Source organism: Sebastes umbrosus, chromosome 6 (genome assembly GCF_015220745.1).
Source record: "Sebastes umbrosus isolate fSebUmb1 chromosome 6, fSebUmb1.pri, whole genome shotgun sequence".
Classification (NCBI taxonomy): domain Eukaryota; kingdom Metazoa; phylum Chordata; class Actinopteri; order Perciformes; family Sebastidae; genus Sebastes; species Sebastes umbrosus.
The window spans coordinates 18,518,773-18,546,422 of NC_051274.1; the positions used below are offsets into that span (position 1 = coordinate 18,518,773).

General features: G+C 41.8%; 1 protein-coding gene and 1 long non-coding RNA gene across 3 annotated transcripts; one reads left to right on the forward strand and one right to left on the reverse strand.

Moving 5' to 3' along the window:
• Positions 1–566: 566 nt before the first annotated feature.
• Positions 567–26,691, reverse strand: dnah12 (dynein, axonemal, heavy chain 12). Of its 2 annotated transcripts, none has more exons than XM_037772262.1 (74): positions 26,538–26,691; positions 26,141–26,351; positions 25,700–25,787; positions 25,580–25,606; positions 25,299–25,488; positions 25,136–25,205; positions 24,875–25,033; positions 24,578–24,773; positions 23,949–24,137; positions 23,683–23,836; positions 23,504–23,595; positions 23,211–23,389; positions 22,978–23,113; positions 22,745–22,870; positions 22,521–22,655; positions 21,119–21,312; positions 20,798–21,038; positions 20,525–20,710; positions 20,216–20,416; positions 19,926–20,120; positions 19,714–19,835; positions 19,486–19,621; positions 18,776–18,922; positions 18,547–18,666; positions 18,029–18,185; positions 17,743–17,915; positions 17,473–17,625; positions 17,139–17,378; positions 16,641–16,886; positions 16,416–16,535; positions 15,440–15,549; positions 15,134–15,317; positions 14,900–15,040; positions 14,634–14,717; positions 14,215–14,403; positions 13,983–14,102; positions 13,597–13,785; positions 13,367–13,518; positions 13,119–13,257; positions 12,782–12,948; positions 12,418–12,673; positions 12,026–12,322; positions 11,628–11,806; positions 11,204–11,396; positions 10,912–11,073; positions 10,607–10,801; positions 10,271–10,404; positions 10,028–10,190; positions 9,834–9,914; positions 9,560–9,736; positions 8,985–9,116; positions 8,776–8,865; positions 8,541–8,681; positions 8,197–8,438; positions 7,970–8,117; positions 7,717–7,862; positions 7,380–7,594; positions 6,827–7,019; positions 6,550–6,742; positions 6,281–6,453; positions 5,700–5,840; positions 5,406–5,564; positions 4,999–5,294; positions 4,658–4,911; positions 4,422–4,562; positions 3,490–3,627; positions 3,176–3,409; positions 2,896–3,084; positions 2,608–2,711; positions 2,311–2,515; positions 2,061–2,198; positions 1,861–1,952; positions 1,048–1,115; positions 567–873 (listed from the first exon to the last, which is right to left on the reverse strand). In XM_037772262.1, the coding sequence occupies exons 2-74, from the start codon at positions 26,332–26,334 to the stop codon at positions 680–682; spliced, it is 11,904 nt and encodes a 3,967-aa protein (XP_037628190.1). In that variant the 5' UTR covers positions 26,335–26,351; positions 26,538–26,691; the 3' UTR covers positions 567–679. The 2 variants fall into 2 exon arrangements, with proteins under 2 accessions (XP_037628190.1, XP_037628191.1); XM_037772263.1 differs by having other exon boundaries at positions 680–873; positions 26,141–26,348; positions 26,538–26,672.
• On the forward strand, positions 11,410–25,969 carry LOC119489601. The gene is made up of 3 exons (XR_005207211.1): positions 11,410–11,420; positions 18,480–18,486; positions 25,854–25,969. It is a non-coding gene; the product is annotated as an uncharacterized LOC119489601 (long non-coding RNA).
• Positions 26,692–27,650: the final 959 nt, after the last annotated feature.

A 27,650-nucleotide genomic window follows, 5' to 3' on the forward strand; every position in this document is an offset into this window, starting at 1 on the left:
GCTTGTGGCCACATTGCTGTTACAGTACAGGACTGCAAATATGTTCCAACAGCAATGTTACACACTTACCCGGCTCGATGTCAGCAAAGGATTCTGATGTAAAAACTCAAACGGTATAAGTGGAGTGCTTAAATTGGTAACTGAATAAGAGTTGCTGCAGACTAGGCAGCTTGTGTACTGTAAGCCTACATGTACAAAAAACATGGTAATTGTGTGCAGGGACGAAATAAGAGGCTGCATGTTTCTAAGGTTTGTTAAATGTAATAAAACAATACAGTGCACTCTCTTTTTTACTTGTTTTGGAATCACTTCCTGCTTTGGATTGAAAGGTGTATGTTGTTGTCCTTTTCTATTAAAACGTCACAGTGCGTCTGATGCATATTTTGTTTCTACCGTGTGAATTTCTGTCTTTCAGATTCGTTTTTTTTTTATTGGAGAAAACCGTCTAGCTTTGTATTCTGTAGTAGCAACTGAACTACACAAGCATTTGAACTGAAAAGCTTATCATGTACTTCCCCATAGCCATCCACAAACATGCTCCACAGTTTTAAAACACAGACTCCCTAGTTGGTCGCACACAGATATTTAATTTTGCATTGTGAAAGGACAGAAAATAAAAAAATCATCAAAGTGTTTAAAGTGTCACAGTAAAGTGCTTGAAACAGTTTGTTGTCTGATTTCAGTCATCGAGCTGGCAGAGCATGGCCACGCCGCGCTTGATCCAGTGTTGAGGGCGGTTGCTAGTGGGCAACACCATGGAAATGACAAAATTGGTGGAGTGGCCTGTGGTGGAGAGAGTGCCCTTCCTCTCACTGGTCTTGTAGACAGGGCAGACATACAGCCTCTGAGCCTGATCGATGCTCTTCTTTTCAGCTGCACGGGAGAGAAAGAAGCAAAGAGATGAAATAGAGAGTAAGGAGAATGAAGAGGATAAAAACGGTAACATGTTTACAATAACAAGTTTGAAATAGACACCTGAAAACAAGAATGGCGTGCACTTTATGTGTCACACATTTGGCAGTGTACAAAGTATGGTAATGTACTTACTGGGTTTTATCCAGATGATTGGCACCACGTCAAATAGGACTTTGGGGTGCTGCTCAGCCAGAACTCCACTGATAGGGAGACAAACAATAGTTGAAGGGGTAGTTTGGGTGTTTTGAAATTGGATATTTTTACCAGTTTACATTGTCGTGATACAGCTATACAGTCTATGTTTTCGACGGAGAACTGAAGCCATTATCTATGCTCTCGCCAAAGCAACCAGACTCCATTGAAAAAAACAGTAATTTTACTTCGCAGAACATGGGAGTTGCTGGTCTACTGCTGCCTCGATCAGTTAGTTAGTTTGGGTTATTGTGTGACTTTGGTTTGTTCAGATTCACCAAAGTCATATTATAACACAACTAACCGATCAACCAGCAACCCCCGTATTCTGCGAGGTCAAATTACTGTTTTGTCTGGTGTCTGGTCGCTTTGGCAAGAACATATTGGCTTCAGTTCCTTGTCAGAAAGGACTGTCTCACGGCAAGGTAAAGCAGTGAAAATATTCTAAATATAGTGTACACTTAATGTTGATTTTTTTAGGTGAGTCTTTCTTTTAGGTGACTAAAATACATGTTGCTGCCGGCCCTGTCCACAGCAGTACATTGCTTTGGTTCCGTGCGGTAACCCCTCACTGTTTCTCCAAACTGGGGGCGTGCCAACTGTCATCTACTGTAAGTAATACACTGACTATGGATATTACCTCATACAACCCCACTACAAACTATCCCTTTAAGGTTTATCAAGTCCCCTTGCACTTCACTATTTTAATGACAGAATTATTTTTCTAAAAATAACCCTAGTATGAACATCTACCTTCTTATGTCCCATCGAGCTCCATCCAGAAACAATCCATGAACGTAAACACCATCCTCAGGCGATGTGTCCGACTCATCGATAAGAAGAACCTGTGAGATAAAATCATTAAAACAAAACCACAGATCAGTATACTTTTAGGGCTATGAGATGATCTTTGAGGGTGAGACAGAGGGATTACTAAGTGTGTATCTTTTGACCTGAAAATCAAAGCCTAGCAGGTCAATGGGGATGTGGTATTTCCTGGCATAGTTCTGCATAGCCCCCGTTAGGAAGGCCTGCGTGAAGAAGAAGCCAGACAGCCAGAACACGTTGGGTTTGTTGGTGTCGTACCAATCCTACAGGCACACAAAGTAAAACTTTAAGAGGAGTAACAAACTCAACAAAGCTCCCATATAATCATAGTCCTATCTCCTGTTCATCTAATGGATCTTTATTAAGCAGTCTCACCTGCAAAAATGTGAGCCTTGAGAGACAGTCATTAATGTAGCTGCCCAGAGGCTTGAGGCTGGGGTACGAGCGTTTGGCCCATTTCTCTGGGACCTTCCCCACTATCAGACTGCCTGCAACTGCCTCGAGCACCGCATCCATCACCACCAAACCCTTAATGGCTTTCAACAGATTCTGCAGACTCACACGGATCGTACTACACAGCCTGAGAAAGAGAGCAAAAAAACAAGAGTTAAGTCATACAGGTGATGATGCGCTGTACGTCTTAAAGGTCTGCACAGAGCTGTTTGTCCATACGTGTTGTAGCGCTCCATCTCTTGGACGAGCACGGTGTTCATACTCTCCCCGTAGAGCACCGGGAACTTCAAGAGAGCTGCTTCTATGTCGAAATTATCTGGAAGCTGGAGGGAAATAAGCAAATCTGTTAGTTAATAATATACAACTGAGTGTGTGTAGATTACAATCAACAGAAACTGGCACTTTACTGGAAAGCTACACCTGCACTGGTGCCATGTGTATTTCCTACCAAAAATGAGACATACCTACCAAAACATTGCTAAATGAAGAGGTTTGATTAGTTTATACCTTAGTAAGGATGTCATTCGCTATGTCGTACAGAGCATTGTCACTCCCAGAGCTCCCCCCTGCCTTAACTCCTCCACCCTGGGTGAGTAGCAGCGAATCAAACAGCAGCTTCGTCTGCTGGAGATCTTTGGAAATGTCGACATTTTCATGCATCCCAAACACCTCTGGATGCTGGCTGAAAGGAAGCTCCTAGAACACAACAAAGATATTGCGTCTCAGTTGGAAGTCATTATAGAGGAAAAAGCCCAAAAAACAATGGTAATCTATTGAGTGACTTCACCTTGATAAATACAATGTAGTCGTCATAGATAGATTTAGGCGGGGCAAAGTATTCGCCACTAGGTGAGAAAGGGTAGCGAGGTTTCTCAACGATGTCCTTGTTGTAGAAGTCGGCCAAGATGGTCATCAGGAGCCGCCGATCCCAGTCGTCTGTCACACGGCCACCGTAGTTACACTCCCCGGTCAAGTAAGTTATGGCCTCGAAGGGCACCTCGTCGTATTCATTCACAAACAGCTAAAGAGGGAAACACGTTTAAATGCATTTTTAAATACTTGTGATGTGGAAACGTGGCCACTGAAACTCTGAGTGAATACCTGTAGCTGTCTGATGCTTATACGTAGGTCAGACTCGTTGAAGCCGTAGGGAATATTCCATCCCAGTGGACCAAACTTCTTCCTCTCCTGCACAAGAGCGTGGAAGAAGCACAGTCCATACAGCAGCTTCTCCCAAATCTAGTGGAGGAATCAGAAAATGCATAAATAATAGGGCTGTCAATCAATTAAAATATTCAATCACGATTAATCGCATGATTTTCCATGGGGCTGTCAATCAATTAAAATATTCAATCACGATTAATCGCATGATTTTCCATGGCTAATCGCGATTAATCACAAATTAATCGCACATTTTTTAATCTGTTCAAAATGTACCTTAAAGGGAGATTTGTCAAATATTTAATCAACATGGGAGTGGGCAAATATGCTTGCTTTATGCAAATGTAATATATTCATTATTGGAAATCAATTAACAACACAAAACAATGACAAATATTGTCCAGAAACCCTCACAGGTACTGCATTTAGCATGAACAATATGCTCAAATCATAACATAGCAAACTCAAGCCCAACAGGCAAATACAGCTGTCAGTGTGCTGACTTGACTATGACTTGCTCCAAACTGTATGTGATTATCATAAAGTGGGCATGTCTGTAAAGGGGAAACTCGTGGGTACCCATAGAACCCATTTTCATTCACATATTTTGAGGTCAGAGGTCAAGGGATCCCTTTGAAAATGGCCATGACATTTTTTCCTCGCCAAAATTTAGCGTAAGTTAAGCGTTATTTGACCTCCTTCCCGGCAAGCATAGTAGAAGTCACTCTAGCTTTAAAAATGAGCCCGCTACAACTTACCAAATATCGATTGCGTTAATGCGTTAAAGAAATTAGTGGCGTTAAAATGAATTTGACAGCCCTAATAAATTAATGAGAGTTCCCGTTGCGTACATTTTGTATGTGAAAACTCACCAGCTCCTTATCGTGGCAGTTATTGAAGAAGTTTGAGTCAGAAACAGGATCTGACAAGTACGACTGTAGCAGGTTGAGTCGGAGTCCTGTTGGAGGCTCGTTTGTCATTTTCACCCCGTTCTGCAGGATGGTCACTGGAAACTGATATCAGAAAGGATGTTTTTTCTTTAAGACTAAAATCAGAATAAATCTCTGAATTTATACACATGAGCTGAATGAAATGCAGTGAGCTTTACCTTGGATGACGGGTAGCTTGTCAGCCAAAGGCGGAAGTCTGGGTGGCATGTCGCTGGACTGAAGTCCTCACAGGTTTTCTCTAGGGTGGACATCCAGGACACAGCCAGGTGACAATTCTGCAAACACACCCACGTCCCGTCCTGCATGGCTGTGGATATCATTTTGGCAGCGATTGGTCCCTGGCCCTGCCCCAGAGAGATGGACTGGAACTTGGTACCGTCCATGTTCTTGTCACTGGCAAACTTCAGTAAGCCTGTGAAGGGATGTTATTTCTAATGATCAGAGGAAGCAGCATTGTATGGAACCTTGACAGGCAATCACTGGTACTGAAGGGACTTACTAGCCATGGGATCAGCTCCTGGAGACAGCACAAATACGAGTGGGATGGTGCAGTTGGAGTCCAGGTAGCTCTTACTCAGGTCAAAGGGAGGGGGCTGGACAAATTTCTTCCCCAGTTTGATAGTCACGTATTTAGTAACAGCTGGAACTATCTTGTCAGGCCTGAGACAGCGAACGATGATCATCTTCTGCAGGTCGTTGAGTTGTTCACACCACGGAGCAGGCAGAGGAGTGTTGCTTGGTTCTTTGCTGTCATAAATACATTTAAAGTCTCCTGGGCTCTTCATGAATGCCTCTCTGTGGAATAAATAATACAGTCCATTAGTCAAAAGGACTGTTTTGTGAAACAGTGTAGTTATAGACACATTAAAAAAAAGCATTTTTGTTTGAGTGAGTGATGCTTTTTACTTTATTCCTTGTAAGCCAGGAAGTTCACTGGCTCTGCAGGTCTCGTCCCAGCTCTTGTCCTGTAGCCAGCTGGGGTCGGGGTTTCGGACTGTGTTCTGCAGACCCACTCCTCCGGTCAGAAAGAACATTAAGTCAGAGTATTCAATCTCTTCTTTTGCTCTGAGAGGAAATAGAAGAGGATAGCACAAATTCACAAAATATATATCTTCATCTGAGCATGTGGTTAAAAGCTAAAATCAAATTCTAATAATCTAAATAATTCGACCATCATTGCTCACTAGCTTTAACACTTACAGGAGTAGATTGCAGCAGAGGAGGAAAGAAAAGAGGAGTTTGTCCCTCTCAAACAGAGAGCGACAGACGTTACAGTACAGGTTGAAGGTGAAGTGATCAATCAGGTATCGGAGCCTCCTGTCCAGGATCTTGGACTTGTTACTGATAAATAAAAGACAAAACACAGGAAGCTTGAGATGAACACAGACCGACTCCTCAAGTTATATAAGCCTATGTTAAAGATTCATGTCAGATGTCACACAAAATGTAGCCGAAACTTTGCTGACTGAGTAAAGGGGTTCAGATACGCTTAGAGTACAATGAAACATATTCATAATGGCTACATTTGCTACTTGTGATGTTATAGTACAAGAAATGCATACTTCCTGTGTGTGCAGGGCACATCTGCAGCTCCACAAATATGAAAGTTACATTTGATCCCTCCCACTTGCAGCTGCTGTACAGAAATATTTTGGACACTAATCTCTTCTAAATGTGACATAACAGACGGGGAATAATATTTTCTAAACTGCTGGTACCAGTCATAAAGTCTCAATGTAATACTTGGACACTGCGGAATACACTTCACGTGCATCGCTCACCTGTCGTGTATAGAGTTGATGTAGAGGTTGACAAACCAGCTGAGAGAGTACTGGTACATAGGGTCTATGTTGGTCAGGTCAGCGATACTGAAGAACAGGATGGAGGAGTGCTTAGCGATGGCTCTGTAACCCTCTCTAGACTCGGCTATCTTGATCTCTGTCTTCTCTGCAATCTGGGAAATACGTAAAAAGTAGTAAATTAGATTAGCAATGAACAGATTCGTCATATTCACAATCCCGGTCTCATTTTCTCTAGAGGTTTTCCACACCTGCTGTTTCTTGCTGATCTCATTGGACATGATCTTTGCGGAGTCCAGAATCTGAATGGCACTCTCGTCCTCCAGGATATTTCCCTCAGAGGACTGCAGCGTCTCCAGGATTTTGTCCTCAGTTTCTTTAAGCTGCCTCTTATTGGCAGCTGACTGCAGGATTAGTGCATTCCTCTCCTCTTCCAGTTCTGGCCTATAGAGCAGATAGAGCAGAAACAATGCTTTAGAGAAGTGATGCAAAGTATCTTTACCAATGTGACCATTTCATAAGCCCCACCTCTCTTTGGCAACTACAATCCCCAGCAGCTGGTCCTCCAAGCCCTCTGGGGTGATCATGAAATTGAGCAGGGTCACCTTGGTGGCCAGTTCTGGTAGGTAGTGTGGGTTCCTGAGCTTGGTGGTGATGTAGAAACGGAAATCACTGGAGTACTCGATCACGCTCTCCCCCAGCTTGATGCTATCCACACCGCCTGGGTGAAACAAAAAATGACTGAACTTAGATTTTTCACAGTTTTAGTTTTACATTCAAATCTCAATTGCCACCTTAAAGGTAGAGTGTGTAGGATTTGGTGGCATCTAGTGGTGTGGTTGCAGATTGCTCACTCCTCCCTTTTCAAGACCGCAATAACATAACGTGAAGAGGACACGCTCCCTATGTAGATATGAAGGGCTCATTAACAAAAACTCAATGATTCTTACTTTCAGGTGATTATACACGAAAAACATGAAACATGAAAACATAGATATGAATATTATATTCCATCTCTGCTAATAGATCCCCTGAAATTTGACCCACTGGTCCTTTAACAGCCATCTCACATTCACAGCACCTTGTTTGAAGATTTGTTTGAGCAGCAGTGGCTCCAGTGAGGGGTCCAGCTCCTCTCCTACATTTTCCAGCAGCAAGGGCGTTCCAAATTGGATACAGTTTTCCAAAGTTCTCATGTAGTCGCCATCTGTTAGCTTGATTACACTCAGGTTGTTGTCTTTCTCTGAATTCTTCACCCACTTGTTGGCCTGACACTGAGGGTCAATCATCAGGGGCCTACAAGAACACAAGCATTAAGAATGAGACGGATCTTTCACATTCACATTGAACCAAGTATATTTTTGTCAAATGTATAAGTAATAAGTAGTGAATTAAACATTTCAGCAATACAGACTCACCATCTACGTGAATTACTGACAATGACGCCATTATCGATAGAGAAAGAGTCGCTGGGAAGGCCTGCGATGTTCCAAGCCCTTATCTTAATGGGATCTCCCAGAGTCTTACTGAGAGAGAAGTCATCTGCTGATGGGATGTTCTTAGACTAGATATATTAAGGTAGGTGAAAAGAAAGATAATAAGCAATTAAATATGTCTGAATTCAAAGAAAGTGACTAAAACAGTCTGAATAAAAAAGCGGAGGACTGTTACTTGGCAGAGTTTGGTCCATGACTTGGTGCAGTCCTGTCTGAAGCCGGCAGTGAAGGCCCCCAGGTAGGCGATGACACCAGCGGAGATGAGAACATCTCCGGTCAGGTCATCATACGTGTCCTGCAGGTCATCTGCTGCCTTAGACCATCTAAAGATACAGAGATTAATTCACTTAGTGGCATACTGTAATTATCTCATTTGCAGAATATTTTGTGCGTCATCCTGACCTGGTCTTCTCTCCGCCCAGACCACCAATGAGTTTCTCAGCTCTCTCCAACTTCCTGGCACACAAATCCACCTGGAACTCCAGCTGGACCTTCTCCTCGGTCTTGTCCTCGAAGGTTTTCTGAAGGGCAGCCAAACGGTCCTCGACCTCCTTTAGCTCAGCTCTCTTCTGGTCCAGCAGGGCCATGGTAGCAGCCAGGGACTCCTGCGCCTCCTCCAGACTGGCCTTCTTAGGAGCCACAATCTAAAACCAAAGAGAGCGGTTGAGATCAAAGAATAAGTGGAAGCATACATGCATGTATATTCAGGACAAGTCAAGAGAAACAAAGTCTATGCAACACTGCACCTTTGCCACCCTGTCGTACACCTCCATTGCTTTGATCCACTTGCACAGACCCTCTGCTGCAGAGGAGGCCTTTGCCACTATACTGGGGTCAAAGTCAGGATTAGTCATGTACTCACTACGGATTTTTTGCATCACAGGGACCTGCAAAGAAGAAACAGAGGAGTTAGTCAAAGCAAAATACAAGTGTTTTTTGTTTTAAATCATAAATTAAGAATGTAGCTTTCCTGACACTCACAGGAATATTGTCCTTGTCATATACTCTAAGATCTCGTAAAAAGTTCATATCACCCAGGAGCTTCTTGCTTGGACCCCAGTAGTCAAAAACCTAGACATTAAAGAAAACATGTTAGAGTGTGTAGATTGTACTACTATCACATATGTTGCAATGTTAAAATGTTTTTAACAGACAATTTCTTTATAAGATTTTTTCTTCCTCAGTCTAACCTTTTTTCCAGTCCCAGCTGGGTCAGCTATCCTATCCGGCTTTATCTCCCTCATCACACAAACAGCTGACATCACCAGCTTCACCCCCGAAGGAGGACTTTTCATCGACTTCACAATTGTGACATCAGAGGGCTGAAATGAAACAGGCAGCTCAACTTACTCAACTGTCTAAACCGCGCTGGTCTGAGTGGTTACACCATGGATGTATAATAAGACCTGGATACGGTGCCGCCTCTCCTCCTCGCTTCCAAATTTTAGATTTTTAGGTTTTATATTTGTTCCTTGAGCTGAGAACAGCAATTTAAAAATCTGTGAAGTCATCACGATGTAAAGTTTATGGGCCGAGCAGAAACTCGCGGGCCGGGCGAGCGAGAGAAACACTACTGCGCATATTCAGTGGGCCGCATACCCTGGAAGTAAAACCGGAAGATAGGAACCATTTTTGGCCTATGCGCCACGCGAGCAATTACCATTGGAATGAATAGGCACCATCTTGAGGTCCGGTATCCAGTTCTTATTATACATCCATGGGCTAAACTTCGTATATTGAAGCAGTGCAGCTGAAGGGTGCTCACCTTCAGTGTGTCCAAGGCTGAGAGAGCAGCCTCCAGGGCAGGGATGGCCTCAGCCAGGTCACTCTCACACTCGTTCTTCAGAGCCTGAGCCTCGTTGGCTTTTATAGTCGCCGCCTCCTCGTCAACACGCACAACTTTACTTTTGGCTTCCACCTCCACAGACTCCACTTCAATCACCTGAAAGTCATCGCATTAAACACTTACATTCATTATATTCATAGGTCTATGTACTGGTACTCTAGGTTGATGTTGAGGCTGAATGAAGATTATTCACCTTCATCATTTTGTTGTTGTCTATCTTTGCCTGTTCCAGTTTGGGCTGCAGGTCTATAAGTTCCTTCTTCATCTCACCAACCTGCAGAGAAACATTGTTAAAATGAATTAAACAAAGGTATGCTAATCATTTTGTAATAATGAATAAAAAAAATAGACAAAAACAATTCTGGTAAAAAAAGGTCCTGCATATACCTGAGATTCAGCGAAGGCTAGTTTATCCAGACCGTTGGTATACCTCTGTTTCGCTTTCATGACGGTGTCTCTTTTCTGAGTGAGCAGCAGGCGGAAAGCTGCGATCAGCTCCAGGTAGGATGTGGACGTCACATAGTTATGGCGACCTAGCTCAGAGAGGAATCTGCAATGAAAACAACGGTGAGTGATTAAACTTATAATTGTACTTTGAATATACAAGTTATAAATAACCCTACGTGATACCTCTGTGAGAGCTGTTTGGCAGACGTATGGAACGTTTTGCAGATGAGTATGACCTCCTGCCGCTCCTTTTCACTCATCTCCAGTGACTGCAGGAAGGAGATGGCTACTCGCTCGAGAGCCTCCTCTGGCCATGGCTGTCAGGGCGGAGAGAAGAAACTACAGTGAGACAAAAGCATGCAAAGACTGTCTTCTGATGTTAACTCTAACACATGACTAACTGTCTGACTGATTGACACACAGATACATACATAGACAGTTTTTCTGTGTCTAGTATATTTCACTAAAGATAAGATACAATTTATTTGCGGTGACACCATTCCTAAACCCTATACACACCTGGAACCAGTCAATGGTACAGCAGTTAATAAGAGATGGAAATTGCCGCAGGCGATTTCGAAAGGCGTCTCCAATGGGACTGAAGGCCACAACGATGTGCAGGTTCTCTCTACAGCGAGCCACAAAGAAGGCGAACAGAGTCAAAGGACTCAACTCCAAATTCTTATTACCAGCCTGGGCAATGGGACGTACTGCCTGGAGAAAGAGAGATGAAGTAAGAGTAACATTAAACATCGATGAGTATGGCCTTTATACAAGGTGTACATTACTCTATAAGGGTATACATACAATGTGTGACAGCCTACCTCCATGATCTCTTGCTTCTCGTCTACGGCGAACAGATTGGGCACCTCCCCCGTGTTCAGGACGCTGTCCACGTCTTCTAGAAAAGCTTCATCTTTGATCTGAGCGTCAGTTAGCAAGAACACCGTCTTCTGACCTTTCACCCCAGCTTTTTTCAGCAACATCTAAGGTATAATTCAAAGCACAAAGAGTGTTGTTTGAAAATATATCACAAGCACAGATCAAAATGAGGATAAATGCTTGATGGATCAGAGTTACAGGACACAGAAGTCTGTCCTAAACCATGAAGCCGACCTTGAGGTCCTCTCTCCACTCAGTGATGCCGTAGCTCTTAGAGATCTCAGGCTGGAACATGGTCATGTGGGCCATGGATGTGGCCAGACGGGTGATGGACTGGCGTCCGCTGCCTCCCACTCCCACTAGCAGGGCATTGCCTCCTGGCTGCTTCAACACACGGCTGATACGGGACAGGTGCTCCAGGACATAGCTACATGATTCAGACATTTTTTCAGTTTAATTTCCATGAAGAAGAAGAGTTCTAAAACAATTTCATCAATTTACTGCACAGAAAAGCAAGTCATTTGGTTGAATGCTCATTCTAGAAAATCGTAACTTCTATTTTTTTATGAGATTTTAGCATTTAATACTAAATAGGTTATGACCAATATTTTTGCGGCGCATGTAGCTGAATTGACTCTATAATACCAAAGCTGTTTACCGAAAGATGACGAGGTTCATGCGATTCTTGTGCAACTGGTTGTATTCCTCGAGACACGACTCCACCACTTGAGAAAAGCTTTCCATCGAGGGCACCTCAGCGTACAAGCGCTCGTCATCCTCCAGGTCAGGCTCCATGTAGTCACCAAACAGAAGATTCCGCATGTCTTCTTCAACCAGCTGAGAAAGGAAGAACACATTAAAACATAAAGACTGTTTCATATGGTAGTAGAAAATATATCAAATCATATTTAGATCATGGGCAGCAAGGAGTGATAACAGGCCAGAGCAGCTCCTCTTCTTTCCTGCATTTCCTAACACACTGTGAAACATTATAATAGACAATTATAATAGTAAAGCACATAACACTACAACAAGTATAACTGAATCTCAACTTACTTTACTGCTTTGTTTCAGGTGATCAAACACCTGATCGAAGGACTCGTTGAAGTGCTGTTTGAGGATGCCGTTCATCAACTGGTGGAGCCATGTTCGATCTTTGTCATCCACCAGGCGGTCGTAGTAGACGCGGAAGACCTCGTGGACAAACAAGCGTATCATGGTGCGTCTGTTCTCCAGAGACTCCTTCTTCAGCAGCAGGCAGCCTTGGATGACACGCGAGAAGTCCCGCAGGTTGAAGGTGTAGTGAGACTTGGCTGGAGTAGGAAGCAGGTTCTCCATGGCTTTCTTATACACCTTTAGGAATTAAATGCATACAAGCAAAGTATTAATGCGCTGGAAAAGACAAGGTCAGTTCATGTAATATCATTGTGTGTTTTTGGGGGACTCACTTCCATGGTAGCTGTCACTATTTGGTTGCCAACGGTGAAATATTCAGGTGGGAATTCGTTGTTTTTGAGATAGAAGGCCACCACGCTGGAGAAGATGCGAACCATGGTGTCATCACTGAAGGCGTTGATGCTAAATATGTTGAAGTGGCGCAGGAAGCGGGATGTCACAGCATTCCTCCCACCACCAGGGGGGCCCATAGCTGAGATGAACTGGAGGTCGACAAGAGAGATCCTGGAGGTATCCTTCAGGTCATACCTGCCAGAGCACGACAGTTTACTGAATGCAGTAAATTTAGTCCTCTCCCTTTATTATCATTCTCTTACTTTGATATGAAATTGCCGTCTAATGGTGGATGGTTCATACCAGTTTCCATGGTCTATATACTGTCGAAGAAGCTCCACAGGAGGCTGTGCTCCAAACTGCTCCAGTGCAGGCATGTTCACGTCATCTACAAAGATGACACACTTCTTTCCCATGGGGGGCCCGTACACTCCCTTCCTTCTCTTATCTAACCTGGACATGATGATATTCTGGAAAATACAATTAGTACAGAATCAACAAATTCATTTATATAAATAATAAAATAATTCAAACATATACCCTTTCTTTTCTGTTTAGATTATTACATCGAATAACATTTTTCTAGCAATCCAAAAATTCTGAAAGGTCGTTCTTTCATCCTTGCTTGCTAAATGCTGACCTGAGTTTGGTTGGCGCTAGTGCGAGCTGAAAAGTTGATAAAGAAGGGTAGATAGCGGTCTTTGTCCAGATTGTTCATCAACTTCTCCTTCACATACACTGACTTTCCAGTGCCAGTAGGACCAACAAACAGCAGAGGCCTAAGCAGAGAAAAAAAATCCATTTTGTCAGTTGAAATGTAAATAGTACCAGGGTAAAATAAAATGAGAAATACTCTATAGAAACCAGTATATATGGCAGAATACTAACACTCCGTATCTGATGCTGAGGTCCAGGAGGTAGGTGTAGCGAACTGTATCTATGGTGGGAACAATGATCTCTTGCACTTTGGTGTTTTTGTTCCCCAGGCTGACATTCATGATGGCACTGTTCCAGTGAGCCCAGCTGCCTTTTCCTTTAAACTGTCCAAGAGATTACAGTCTGATTTACTGATTTAAACCAAAGTGAAACACCTCTGAGGTGATGTAATTACACAATACCTCATAGAAGTAGTCATACACCAGCCCTTTCTCGTCCATTGGACACTCCCATTTCCCCACAGCGTCAGGGATGGGATGTTCTTCTGTCTTTCCTGACACAGTCACCCTGAAGAACTCACTAAACTTCTCTCTGCTATCTGAATCACAGCTGCCACCCACAGACCACACCAGAGAGAAGGCAAATGCTGCCTAAAATCACACAAGGAAGAGAAGGGGAGGTGTCATATGAAAATATAAATTAACTGAAATGGAAAGTGCAAATACAAAAACACTGAAACATTTGCATGGAGGTGCAAATGTTTGCCAAGAGCAGTTCCAAAGCAAGATATTTTTAATAAATAAGGTGCTAATATCCTTCAAAATGACAAATGATTCAGTCCTTTTACCATGATCCAGGTGCGAATATTTTTATCCCCAGGAGTCGTTTCTACAGGTTCAGTGAGCAGCATCTCAAACAGTCGACACAAGGACATCACAGTGTTACTGTTGCCAGTGGCAACAACTTCCTGTAAACAAAACCGTCATCCAGCATGACAAAGTGTCTGTAGTTTATAAATAAATGTACACTTGAACAATATTCTACAGATATTTGGTCTGGGTTGTTCTGGGGTCACTTACTCTGCAGTGTTTACGCAGCATCCTGAGGGCGGGCGGCAGGAGCCAGTGGAAGAGCTCCAGCAGCAGGGAGCGGTTGTCCGGGCTTTGCAGAGCATCAGGAAGATTGTTCATCCAGGAGATCACTAAAGGCTCCCAGCCCAACTGAGACGGCTCCATGTAGATCATACCACATCGACTGACTGTGGCGGGCTGCCGTGAAAGAAAATAACCGAACAAAACTAAAAAAAGACCTTTTTATAACTTCCAATTACATCCTGTCAATCAAGCATATTGTTAATTCCTATTGGTTCAACATCTTAACAAGCACGTTGGTGAATTATTAAAGTTCCATTATTGCAAAATGGTGACCATTCAGCAAAATTAACGAGCAAAATAACGAGCTAATAAATCATTTATTCATCTCCAAACATTTAACTCACCGAGGCCTGTGATAGATCCATTGCTTCAAAAATCAGACTCATCTGATTGGACATCTGGATGATCTCACCACTCATCAGGCACAACTGTGGGGGAAGAGAGAAGATCTTACTCAAGTATGAGAAAAATAAATAAATATCAAACGTTTTTTACTGTGTATTATGTACCTTTTTTTTTTTTTTAACCTTTATTTAACCAGGAGTAAAAACTCATTGAGATTAAAAATCTCTTTTCCAAGAGTGTCCTGGCCAAGATAGGCATGATGTACCTTTTTGTTGTCATCCAGCACAGTGTTCATGCTCTCAATCCACAGTGTATCTATGGGACCATCAAACACCACCCATTTACGGTCTGGTGTGTCGGCCGATGCAAACTCACGAAACGTGTTGGCCACAATCCCGTCTGTCCACTAATAATGAGGAAAAGGAAAAAGTAAAGACACACATCTTGTATTTATCTGTGATACAGAATAAATACAAGAGGATCCAAGGCACAGGCCTACCTCATGGGAAACTAGGTCAAACTGTCCAAAGAGCTGTCCCATGGTGATGGACTTTGGGTTCAATGTCCTGAAGATGATCTTCTCCTCCTCACCATACCCTCTCTCATTCATGAGAGTCAGCGTGGCAGCAAGAGTGTGCAGCACTTTGGTCTTCCCAGCAAAAGGTTCCCCCACCAGCATAAACCTGGTACAAAAAAGTATATATTTTCATGCAATATCAAGCTGTGTCCCAGTTGTGTGGAATACTGTATAACTGGAAACATGCGAAACAGGATATCATAATATGATAATTGAAATACAACATACCCATGCCTGACTATCATCATCTCATAAGACTGGATCATCTTCTCTAAGAAGACCTGTGTCGGTTGTACATTGTGTCTTTTACAGCACTCTTCAGCCGCCTCCAGAAACAGCTGCCAAGGATATGAAAAAAAAACACTGATTATAATATTAAGGCTGTCAATCAATTAAAATATTTTATCGTGATTAATCGCGTGACTGCCCATAGTTAATCATGATTAATCACAAATTAATTAATGACCTTAAAATGTACCTTAAAAGGAGATTTGTCAAGTATTTAATACTCTTATCAACATGGGAGTGGGCATATATGCTTGCTTTATGCAAATATATGTACTGTATATATTCATTAATGGAAATCAATACAACACAAAACAATGACAAATATTGTCCAGAAACCCTCACAGGTACTGCATTTAACATTAAAAATATGCTCAAGTCATAACATGGCAAACTGCAGCCCAATAGGCAACAACAGCTGTCAGTGTGTCAGTGTTTTGACTTGACTATGACTTCCCAAAACTGCATGTGATTATCATAAAGTGGGCATGTCTGTAAAGGGGAGACTCGTGGGTACCCATAGAACCCATTTTCATTCACATGTCTTGAGGTCAGAGGCCAAGGGACCCCTTTGAAAATGTCCATGACAGTTTTTCCTCGCCAAAATTTAGCGTAAGTTTGGAGCGTTATTTAGCCTCCCTCACAACAGGCTAGTATGACATGGTTGGTATCAATGGATTCCTTTGTTTTTCTAGTTTCATATGATGTATCTTCACTCTAGCTTTAAAACTGCTACAACCTCTGAAAGATCTATTGCATTAATGTGTTAAAGAATTTAATGGCATTAAAACAAATTTTAATGCATTATTATCACGTTAAATTTGACAGCCCTATATAATACACATGACTATATTAATAAACGTGCAGGTATTGTTAGATGTAGGACAAAAGAATAAGTAATGGCTTCAATATATCTGACCTGATAGTCAGCCTCAGGAAGGGAGATGCCTGGGAACAAATCGCTGGTGATTCCATTGAACAGCGGAATATCATGGGAGAGGAACTTGGGCTCATTGACATCCTTTATGGACCTCAGGAGCTGGATGTTACAAAAACGTGGGAAAAAAAAGAATAGAGAAGATTACAATTAGGGCATACAATATATAGACTAATTTAGCAAATGCATTCATTTCAGCACAAATACCAGTATGTCCTCGTTCTCCTCCGGATATTTGAGCTTGAGGTTTCCTGCAGCCACAAGTACTGCTTTGACCGCCCTCATGCCGTAATCATAATGGAACTGGGAGGAGAGCAGCTCTGAACAGAGCCTGTAGGTCATCACAATCTTTACTGACAGTGGTTTGGCATTGAGGAAGCCGTATGAATACAGAGAGATCTCTGCTATCAGCGCGTAGTTGGGGACCATCATGGCCACTGTTCGGAACAACACCTGCGCAGAGGAATGAAAGAAAGATTAGGTGACGTGTCAGTGTTGGACAGTCACACACTTCTTTGTGTTATGTTACACTATACTGAAGGGGTGTAAAAGCACCATCGATTTATCACAGTGTTTAATTTGATGAAGAGCTGGGATCAAATAATGTAGATTAATATAATATAATGCAATGTAGAAGTAGTAACAGACAATATTTTTAGGACTGACAGTGATGCCTAATAAAATGTTTCTTCACTGATTAAAGACCTTGAGGTTGTCTGGGAGTTCTGAGCGTCCTGCGTAGCCAGGGTTCATTGTAATGGACACAAAGCAGTTGGGATTGAGTTTGAGCATAGTCCCTTCGAAGTCAAAGTATTCCAACTTCTGCTCGACGGCCCTCTGGATGCAGAGAACCTGCTGGGCCACTACAGACAGCACCTCCAGCTCAATGCGGTTGAACTCATCAAAGCATGCCCACGCACCAGATGAAGCCAGACCTTTAAAAAACTATGAGAAATTGCACCAAAAACATTGGTTAAAAAATGATGTTTTTGCATTATAAATTTGGCATTAGAATTAAGAATATTCCTGCTGGTGTTACTTTGCCCATAGCGAGGTAATCCAGTCCGTCAGAGCAGTTGAAGACCACACACTGCACAGCTAGAGCTTTGGCAAGATCTTTGGTGGTTTCCGTCTTTCCTGTTCCAGCTGGACCCTCAGGCGCGCCACCCAAATTCAGGTAGAAAGCCCCGATCTAAAACAGAGGGAGAGCTTTGGAATTTAATGTTAAAATACCTCATCACTCAGCATTATTTCAATAAAAATGTGACAAGTGTTCATGTGTAAGTTGGCTATTTGTCATAAATTATACCAGGGTTCTGTAGCATCTGTCAGTCAGTGGAGTGATGACCAGACGCGGCGAGTTCCCCAGGTACTCATAGGCGTACTTAACATCGCAGTTGATGATGCGAACACGAACATTGTCATTGATCCAGTAGTAACGAAGCTGGGCTAGCCATTGGAAGTCTGTTTCAGTTGATACACCTGTTAAAAATGGACATACAGTATATCATTTTATTTTTCAGGCATATTTTCTTGGTGGTTTTTCTAAACTGAGCTCTGCTACAGTCGACTCTGGATTCGGTGCTGTGAGGTACCTTTCCCAATAAGCTCCAAGACCACATCCCTGGCATGGACATCGATAGTGACCAGCGCTCCCAGAGTGATCCGTGTTTGTTTGGGCAGTTTCCCTCTCACCAGCTCCACAATGTCTTTCAGCTGACTCTGGAGTTGCTTATAGTAGTTCTTTAAACCCTACAGAGAACAAAACCCAGTTACTGTTTTAGTTTTTTTTCCCAAGGTGATTCTGTTAGAAGAAGAATCCGGGTCAGTTGGTCAGGAGTGACACACACCACTGTTTTTTTTACCTCTACACTATAAAGTTCATTAATGTGTGCAGCACTATAATTACACTTTAAAACTTGATTTAAGTTTTTTTTTTTTTATTGGTAAATGAAGTTTTGATTTTAACTAGGAATCTTCACAACTTAATCTTCTCATATTCAGAAAAACACTGAACATAATTTCAATTAATTAAGCTGTACTTAGTATTACTGTATTTCAAAAGCCAACAAAAAAAAGTTACATTTTCATTGAAAAGGGTGTAAAAACCTACATCAGCTCCCGATCTGATGGCTTCATGGACCTCCGAGGTCCAGAAAATCTGGGAGGTGCAGAGCACCACCTGCCCAGGCCACTCCTTGACCCACTGGCTCCGTGCAGTGTCAGCGTAGGCCTGTCGGTACAACCACACTCATGATTCACATTAATGTTCACGCATAAATCCTCAATTTAACAAATCGCTGTACTGTGTATTATTTAAGGCATGGGAACAGTGATCTCACCACCCTGGAGCGGGCTATTACATCTCTGACACTGCCGAGCATCACTTCCTCCACCTGCACCAACCACTTCTCCACGGCTCCTTTGGCTTCAGACGTGGAGATGCGCTGGATTAGCTCAACACGCTCACCCTCACTGCTATACATGGCCTGGGTGAGAACAGTGTGCAATTTAATAAAGGTTCAATCATGGTGTCATGTAACTATGGACGGATTATGAGACAATGGGCCCCTGGGCACAAACATGTAAAGGGCCCCCACCCCTCCTACATACAATAAGCACAAGAGCCACAGATTCAAAGAGATATCTTTGTAGTTGTTTTGTGTCTCTTTTTGGTCGGTTTGTGTCTATTTTGGTTATTTTGTCTCTCCTTTTGGTTGTTTTGCATTCCTTTGTAGTTGTTTTGTGTCTGTTTTTAGTTGATGTGTGTCTCTTTGTGGTAGTTTTATGTCTTTCTTTGGTTGTTTTGTGTCTCTTTGTAGTCATTTTGTGTCTATTTTTTTTTTCTTTGTGTCTCTTTTTGGTCATTTTAGGTCTCGGTTGTAGTTTTGTCTCTTTGTGACTTGCCAACAAGAAGTGTTTGCAGTAACGTCAAACTGAGGCCCTGGCCCAGGGGCCCAACAGGTTAGGGGGCCCCTGTGCCTGTACTCAGTAGGCCCGATCAATAATCCGTCCATGCATCTAACAATAATAACATGTGTGACTGCCTTGCCTGGATATCCAGATTGGGCAGGAAGTCCAGCTTGGAAATACCCTCAAAGCACTTCTTCAGATGGGGCTGCACTCGCAGTGGGTCCTTGGTCTCAGACAGAATCTCCAGCATTTCATCATTGGACAAGAAGAAGAACCTGGCAGCGGCATTGGTAGTCAGTATCAAAATCTTAATGTTATGATAACAAAGAATTGGACTAAAGAAACACTGCGAAATATGTTTGTTCACCGTGGAAAAAAGAGACGCTTCTTCTCCAAATAGGCATTCAGTCCTTTCATGATGTCTTCCAGGAGGCTGTTAGAGTCTTGCAGTTTCTCTAGCAAACCAGGCAGCGAAGTTGCTTGCAGAATCTATGATTACAAATCATCAGTTAACACAAACAGTTCATTTTTCAGATTTCCTTTTTTTTCAGAATAATGTGTTCACCGTAAACTTTTGACCTTAGGGTCCTTAACGCAGTGCCTCATGACATCTTTCCAGTTTTTGTCAACAATTTGGAAAAGTCGTCCCTCTTCCGGAATCTGCTGCATGATGTCCTGAGAAGAGAAGATGGGCTCCAGATAAAGCCACTGGGCCTGCACCTTCAGCCACTCATCTATGGTTTCCTGGATACGAAGCAGACGCTCCTCCCACAGCTGAGGTCACAGAACAAACAGTTAGATCTCTGCAGAACTGGTAAAACGTATTCATTATCATCATGTGTATAAACTTTCTAAAACTGGAAGCTAACCTTGATCTTATTTTCAAAGGGTTTAATGAACGGTGAGCCCCTCATAGTCTGAGTCTTCACAATCTGGTCATCTAACATTGTCTGAATCTCGTCCATGGCGGTCAGGATGGACACTCCGGTCTCCCTGTAAGGTTGATGGTGGAAAGAAATACCATCCCAAATATGCACCATGGTTTGCATAGCCTTCTCCAGGGAAAACTCCTGTAGAGACACATACGAGTACGTAGCCATTGGAGTACATATGGCATTCAATATTAAGGATTTTATCAAACGCTGTAGAAGCAAACCAAGAATTTCAGAAGTTCTCACTTTACTGGCAGCAGTGCTGATAGACTCAAACTCTTCGATGTAAGGAACCAGGTTTTGTTTGAGAACTTTGCGTAGTGTGGTACCAGAGTCAGGAGTGAGGTCATACCCCACTATCTCTGACATCTGGTCCCAGTGGCGAGCTCGGATGCCTGGATTACACAAGCTGGACACTACAGGGATACGGTCCTGTTGACACAAACACATTCCACATAGAGGTATAGCAGCAACAAACAAGCCTTCATTAATGAGCCCCTTTGAAATGACAGTAAATACCTTGAACTCTTTGATCTGCTCCATCACAGTGGAGCACAAAAGGATTGTGGGGCTTTCCGGCTTCTTCGAATCATCCTCAGGTCGCCGTCTAATCGTCCCACCAATCCTGTCCAGCTCTTGCTCAGCCTTGTTCTGCTTCTGTTGGAAAAACTTGAGCGTCTTGAAGATCTCCCTAAAGAACTCGTCCACTTTTACTTCCATGCTCTCGCCGTCAAGGTCCTGGAAGGAACCGTCCATCCATCTATTCACAAAGGAGATAAAAGGTTAACAGGGGAAATGTTTTCATTAAAACTCAACAAGCACATCAAACTGAAATCAGACCTGTCTTCTGTGCGCTGCCACATCAGCACCAGTCCAAACAGCTTCTGATACGGCTCAATACGGTCTTTGATGACCTCAACTTCTGGGTAACATGTTGGGTCCCATTTGTAAAAGGCCTCTTCTTTGTTAATGAAGACGATCGCCTCCTCAGCCTCATGGAGAAGTTTCTGAACTGTTCTGATATCCGTTATATACTGCCCAAAAAGGGATGACAAGATCATTATTTTCCATTTTCTCATGTAATTGTATTGCTAGAAAACGACACTAAAATTAAGTTTTATGATGCTTTTGTACAATTCTGATCACTACTTACATTGTACTGACACTGACATGGAATTCAAATGCATACTGTAATGTGACTATAGTTATTTCAGGTTCAAGTTTGTGTACTGATTCACTTTCTTGCAGAGAGTTAAAAGTCTGTGTAATATGAAGCTGGAGCCAGCCGGTGGGTAACTTCCCGAGCAGTGGGAAACAGCTAACTTGGCTCTGTCTGAAGCATAAACTGTATAAAAGAAGTGGATGTAGTCATCGTGACGTCACCCATTGGTTTGTGGACTGTCGTGACACGAGAGGGTGGAGCTGAGTACAACCGAACAATGAATAAGACATTTTTAGGTGACCAAAATGATAGAATTAACTTTCATGAACTGAAAACACACTGTGAAAGGGTTAAAAGTCTAAGATAAAAACACAATTCCCATACCGGAAAACGCCGTGGTAGCGACCTGTCAATCACAAGGTAGCCATGCCCTAAAGCATACCCTGCTTTATGGTCTATTTGACTCTAAATGAGACCATAATTTACTAAATGAACATCACGCTGTATTGAAAAAGACTTGAAACTAGCGATTGAGACCATAAACTCATGTTTACAATGTTTACTGAGGTAATAAATCAAGTGAGAAGTAGGCTCATTTTCTCATAGACTTCTATACAATCAGACTTCTTTTGCAACCAGAGGAGTCGCCCCCTGCTGGCTATTAGAAAGAATGCAAGTTTAAGGCACTTCAGCATTGGCTTCACTTCCCAGGAGTTTGCCCACTAGTCGGAAGGTAACAAAATCCCCCTACCAGCACCTCGAAAGCTCACTAATTAACATGTTACATCTTGTTTGTTTAAAACGTACAAAAACTGAAGCGTAAAAACAACAATTTGTGGTTTTATGGTGGGTTATGAGACTATTTGTCGGCCAGGCGCGGTGACGTCCTGAACTTTTAGAGGGTCTGGTAGGCGGATTTTGTTAGCTTCATACAAAGCCAGTCTAGCTTCATACTGTACGGACAAATATGAATGGTATGATCTTATTAACTTACTCTCACCAAGAAAGCAAATACATGTTCTGCCCAAAATGTCGGAACTATTTCTTCAAGGTCATCTGAAAATGCTAATGACACAGTACCTGCTGCATCATATCCAGCTCAGAGCAATGTGGGAACTCCTCTACCCTGCGTCCCAACTTTTCCAGCTCTACCATTAATCTTTCTCTTTCAGCAAGCAGCTCCTTCTCCCCTTTCTGCTTGGCCCATTGCATCACCTGGAAAATGACAAAGCCGTCCAGAATCAGGTCATCCTTAATAAAAAACAACCATGATATATTGTCATCAGCAGACACAAGAGCATTACATCATCACTGAGATCAAAGACATCGAGGATTTTTTGAGGCCAGTGGAAGACGGTCGCATTAAGTTCCATATCCTCTGGCTCAATGATGTGGACATCCAGGAGGTAGATCAGTCTACAGTAGGCTTCCTGTCAGAACGCAATGTGGCAGAAAATGCTGTTAGGATTGATATAACTGAAGTCGATATGTTTTAGTGTAAGATACAACAGGTAGAACCAATCTTCAGGTTATTCACCTTTATTTTTTCATTCAGTTCAGCAATACCCTTTGTCTTAGTGAAATCAATGTGATCAATGATCTGAGTCATGTCCTCTGTGCTCTCTGGTACTTTCAGAATGTTCTCTCTGATGGCTTCAAATTCAGAGCAGATCCTGTGAGCACACACAAAAAGGATTGTGAGAAAAATCGGAACATTTTCAACACAGACGGACAGTTTTGTCAAAGAATGTTACAAGAAAAGTGACTCACTGTAGATTTTGCTCCCGGTGGCTGGCGACCAATTTCTTCAGAAGTATTTCAGCGTAGTTTTTTGCTTTGTTGGCCAGCCCCTGTTTCAGCTCTTCACAGTCCAGATGGACCATCGAGAAGTGGGCTTTTGCAGGGAGGCTGATAATCGCCTTTGACAGAACACGAAACTCCTCCACTTGCTTTAAAAAGCAGTGACATTATACGTTGATAGTCATCAGAAGAAAAACTGACAACAAGGCAGGAATAGGTATATAATATATGCAGCATTTTAATTCAATTTTATGATTTGCTACCTTAGTGTACTCATCAAAAGAGTGCTCCTCTTTCATGAACTTCTGCACTCTGGCCTGTGCAGTTCCGTTGACGAGCCAGTCATAGTTGTCAACTGCAAAATAAAGCAGAAAAGTCAGCAATAAATGGAATTAAAATCAACGGGGTGATGATAGGAAATTATTAGATTATGAAACATCACCATAGCTCTGGAAATGTTTGTCGGGATCCTCTAGATTCTTGCGTACAGCCGCCTTCACGGCGACCTGAGCCCAAGCCAGGATGTGATCAGCCACCTTGACATCCACAAACGAAGATATGCCTTGTGCCAGCCATGACTGGACCGTCTGTACTTTCTGTGGATCAATTTCATAGATATCAATACTAGCTCAAAATCATTTTTTTTACATGAAAAATGTGTCATAAAGCAGTCATTCTCCTTTAAATGGCTATTACAGATAACCTCACCTGTAGTGTGTTTGTGATGGCGTTAAGAATCTCAAAAAGAGCAGCTTCCATGTCTTGTAAGGTGGGATAAATTTCAATCTTTTCATCATCGAATGTCAAGGCCATACGGAAGAGGGGCAAGCGGTGGCGATAGCTTGGATCAAAGAGATTGACAAACTCCTCTACACTTGTCTGAAGCAGGGATTTCAGCTGGGAATTGACAAAAGAAAAATGTCTATAATGCTACAGTATCCATACATTTCATTAAAAAAAAAGAACACAAACAAACAGTGATAGCTAGTTGCTGACATGCTGCTTGTACAAAAAAACTAACAAAGGAGATCAGATCTCAAAACAGCAGGCTATAAATGTTGCATAATAGTTTGACCAATTCAATTTACTATATGTGCAGCATTAAAAACACAAACCTTGATAAGTTTCAATTGTCGAGGTGTCTCTTAGTGGTCTTTTAATGTATATGTCTATAAAAACTGGCTTGCTAAAAATACAATGTTGAACAGTATAACATAATTCATATATAAGTAATGTTTCTGATTCAGTAATGAGTGAAACAGCCTTAATTTAAATAGCTTTAAATTGTTCATTCTCAAATCCAAATCATGCCCAAAATCAAGTCAGCCGTATCTCACCTGGTTGGAGATGAGGGTGGACGCACAGTCATAGAAGGATTCCAGTTTCTCCTCTTTAACTCCCTTCAGTGTTTCTTTGCTTGTTAATAAGTTGATGACTTTTGGAAACCAGGTATTCATGATACGATCTTCTGTCCTCTTACACTCCACCGCCATTCTGTTCTGGAGGCTCGTACAGTCCACGGGTCCTGAAGCCCTGAAGCCAGAATTAAATCAAAAAGAAACTTCACGTGAAAAATCATAGTTATGTGCTTTTTTTTAGCAGGGCCATGTTGCATTCATGGTGTCTTTCTTTACCTGCATCCTGAGAGATCAACCAGGACCAGTGGAGAAAATGTCATGTAGCCAATATCCAAGACAGTTTGCATCACCGGATGAAGAATGTGCAAATTTGATTTCATCATCTTGCGGCTTCTGATAAAGCGATCATGCCACGGTTGGGAGAAATCAACAATTCTGCAAAAGATTGGAAATGTAACTTACAAAATGGCATTCAAAAACAGACCGACTACTATTTGATTATTGTGGATAAATCATTTGTGTACATTAGACACTGACTTTAGTTGGGCCGCTGTCTGTTTGTCTGAGACAGGTTCTTCTGTTTGTGGATTCTTTAGTATTGTGTCCACTAAAGGGAGTGAATATGGCATAATGAGACATGGTTCACCTGAGGTCTACATGTTCTCTGAGAGTATATACAAACATAAATAATTGCCAATACCTGTGTGCTTGACAATCACATTGTGGAAGTCGTCGCTGACTTCCTTGCAGAGCTCCTGTAGCAGTTTATTTTTCTCAGGGCCCTCTTTAAGTTTAGGCGAGACTCGGGCAACGATGGAGTCCAACCACTGTTGCTGGATTGGAGCAAATGGCCGTTTCTCTACACACCCCTTCAGGAACATGTAGTTCTCCTGCAAATGGGATCAAAAATAGGAGAGGTGTGGTACATAAGTAGGGTTGAGTCTCTTCACAGGTCAAATCTAATAAACAAAAAAGACTTACCCTACGCTTCCGGTCCTCGCTAAACATCTGTAAAGAGAATATTGAAATACACTACATTATATTGTGCATATAAATGTATAAATTGATTAAAATGTGTGCATAATTAGATAATTGTCATACAGATGGTGGAAACAGTGGTTCTGGTGACTGGCTGCGCTCTGTTCCCCTCACTTGGCTCTGTTCGTAAGCCTTCATTGCTCTGGACACCCTGTAATAATTCAGTCAACAAATTGTCACATTGAAAGGAAACTCAATTGCCTACATACTGATTAAGATAAGATAAGATAAGATGAACCTTTACTAATCCCCAGAGGGAAATTCAGGTGTCAAAGCAGCAACATCAGCAAACAGAGTGAAATGCAGGAGAGGTACAGGTATACAACAATTATACAAAAACTATATATAAATATATATATATATATATATATATATATATATATATATATATATATATATATAATAACTGCCTAAATTAGATACTGGGATCATTATCTTATAGCTGTGGCTATCATAGTGAGGTACTGACAATAGAGCTGGCACACAACCGAGCTGACAACATACAATATCATGTGGAGTTGATCTTGTTTCACTTTACTCCTTCTGTGCCTCTTCTGAACTGTTGTCTTCTCCTTTGCTGCAGCGATCTGTCCATCCTCACCATCACGGTGCTGCGTGCCTTCAATGGGGGGCAGGACTGGAAACTTCGACATGTCCTTCACTCCTGTGGCTTCAAAAATTCCGGGAGAGGTGGCCATCTCTGGCAACAAAGCTACTGAAAAGAACCAGAAGCAAAAAATAACTTGAGGCTAAGTTACAGCTGTTGTATCTTAACGCTAGGCTAACTAACTAGCTAGTTATCCTGTACATTTGACCATAGGGTTTAACGTTAGCGTCTAGATGTTGCAGCATCTCAAAAGTTATTTTTAGTGAATAACAACACGGCTAGCTATCGGTTTACCTGTTCGTTCATTCAATATCCTCTCGCTTTGGAAGGTTGGTTAATAGCTTAATGTCATTGTAACTCATTTTTAGCCTGCGAACTGACTTCTGAGACTAAAGTTAACAGCGCCGTTACCATAGAAACAGTAAACATGGTAACCATTGGAAGAGGGCGTTGGGTTGTCATGGTTATTCCTGTTGTTGCATTAAATGTAGTATAGTGATGGATGAATAGTTTACTGCCAGATAAACAAATGCATTAATAATAACTTTATTATGTATTATGTGGTATGCCTCCTTGTAATAAGGCTAGAAAATACGATTTTAATCTTTATAGTTATTTTTTTTTAATTTATTTATTTATTTGCACATATATAAAACTGCACAAAATCCAGTCAATGAAAAAAAACAACAACAAGAAATGTGTCAGGAGAGGTCAAGAAGCCACAGGCTTATACAAAGTGCCTCCCCCCAACTCCAGGAGAAAAAAAAAATAATAATAAAAAAGGAAGAAAGATCTAAACTAACATAATTTTAAAAATACAACAAAAATTAAACAACAAGAAGTACACAAAATGTGCAAAAAAACCCCTAACCAAACAGTGGAAAACAATCCAGTAAAAACAATGAAATACATACAAAAAACAGTACAGAAGAAAAGAAAATATATCAACACATATCAAAAGATAATTAGACATCATGAATTAAATGTGATGATAATTTCCTTTTAAAATATTCTAAGGATAACGAGCTCTTGATAACATGTATTTTGGTGTTCCATATTTGTAAACCACGATATCTGAGGGAGTACTGGCCATGGTTTGTTTTGTAAAAAGGCAGGTGAAGATGATTAACCTGTCTAGTATTATGTGAATGAATTTGAGAATTAGATTTAAAGTTGCTAATTTATCAAATTAAAAATAAAGCTGGGCAAAAAGAGAGGGGCACCATCACTGGCAGTATCACCGACAGATGACAACTGACATCTGTCGTGTTAAGTGCATAACTGATGTTCAGACAGTAGTCAGACACATTACACCCAATGTGGGAGAGTTATCCATCATCCTGCAGTTTTGACTCTAATTTACAAAGAAAAAAAAGAGGATAGGCCTATACGTGTGAATTTCATTCG

Excerpts from the sequence above, each read along its gene's own strand:
- dnah12 (XM_037772262.1), bottom strand. The coding sequence starts at position 26,334 with ATGGCCACCTCTCCCGGAATTTTTGAAGCCACAGGAGTGAAGGACATG. Across the intron at positions 17,626-17,742 it reads ACAGATGCTACAGAACCCTG|ATCGGGGCTTTCTACCTGAA; the intron begins GTATAATTTATG and ends CCTCTGTTTTAG. Across the intron at positions 11,397-11,627 it reads ATGAACCTCGTCATCTTTCG|CTATGTCCTGGAGCACCTGT; the intron begins GTAAACAGCTTT and ends TGAATCATGTAG.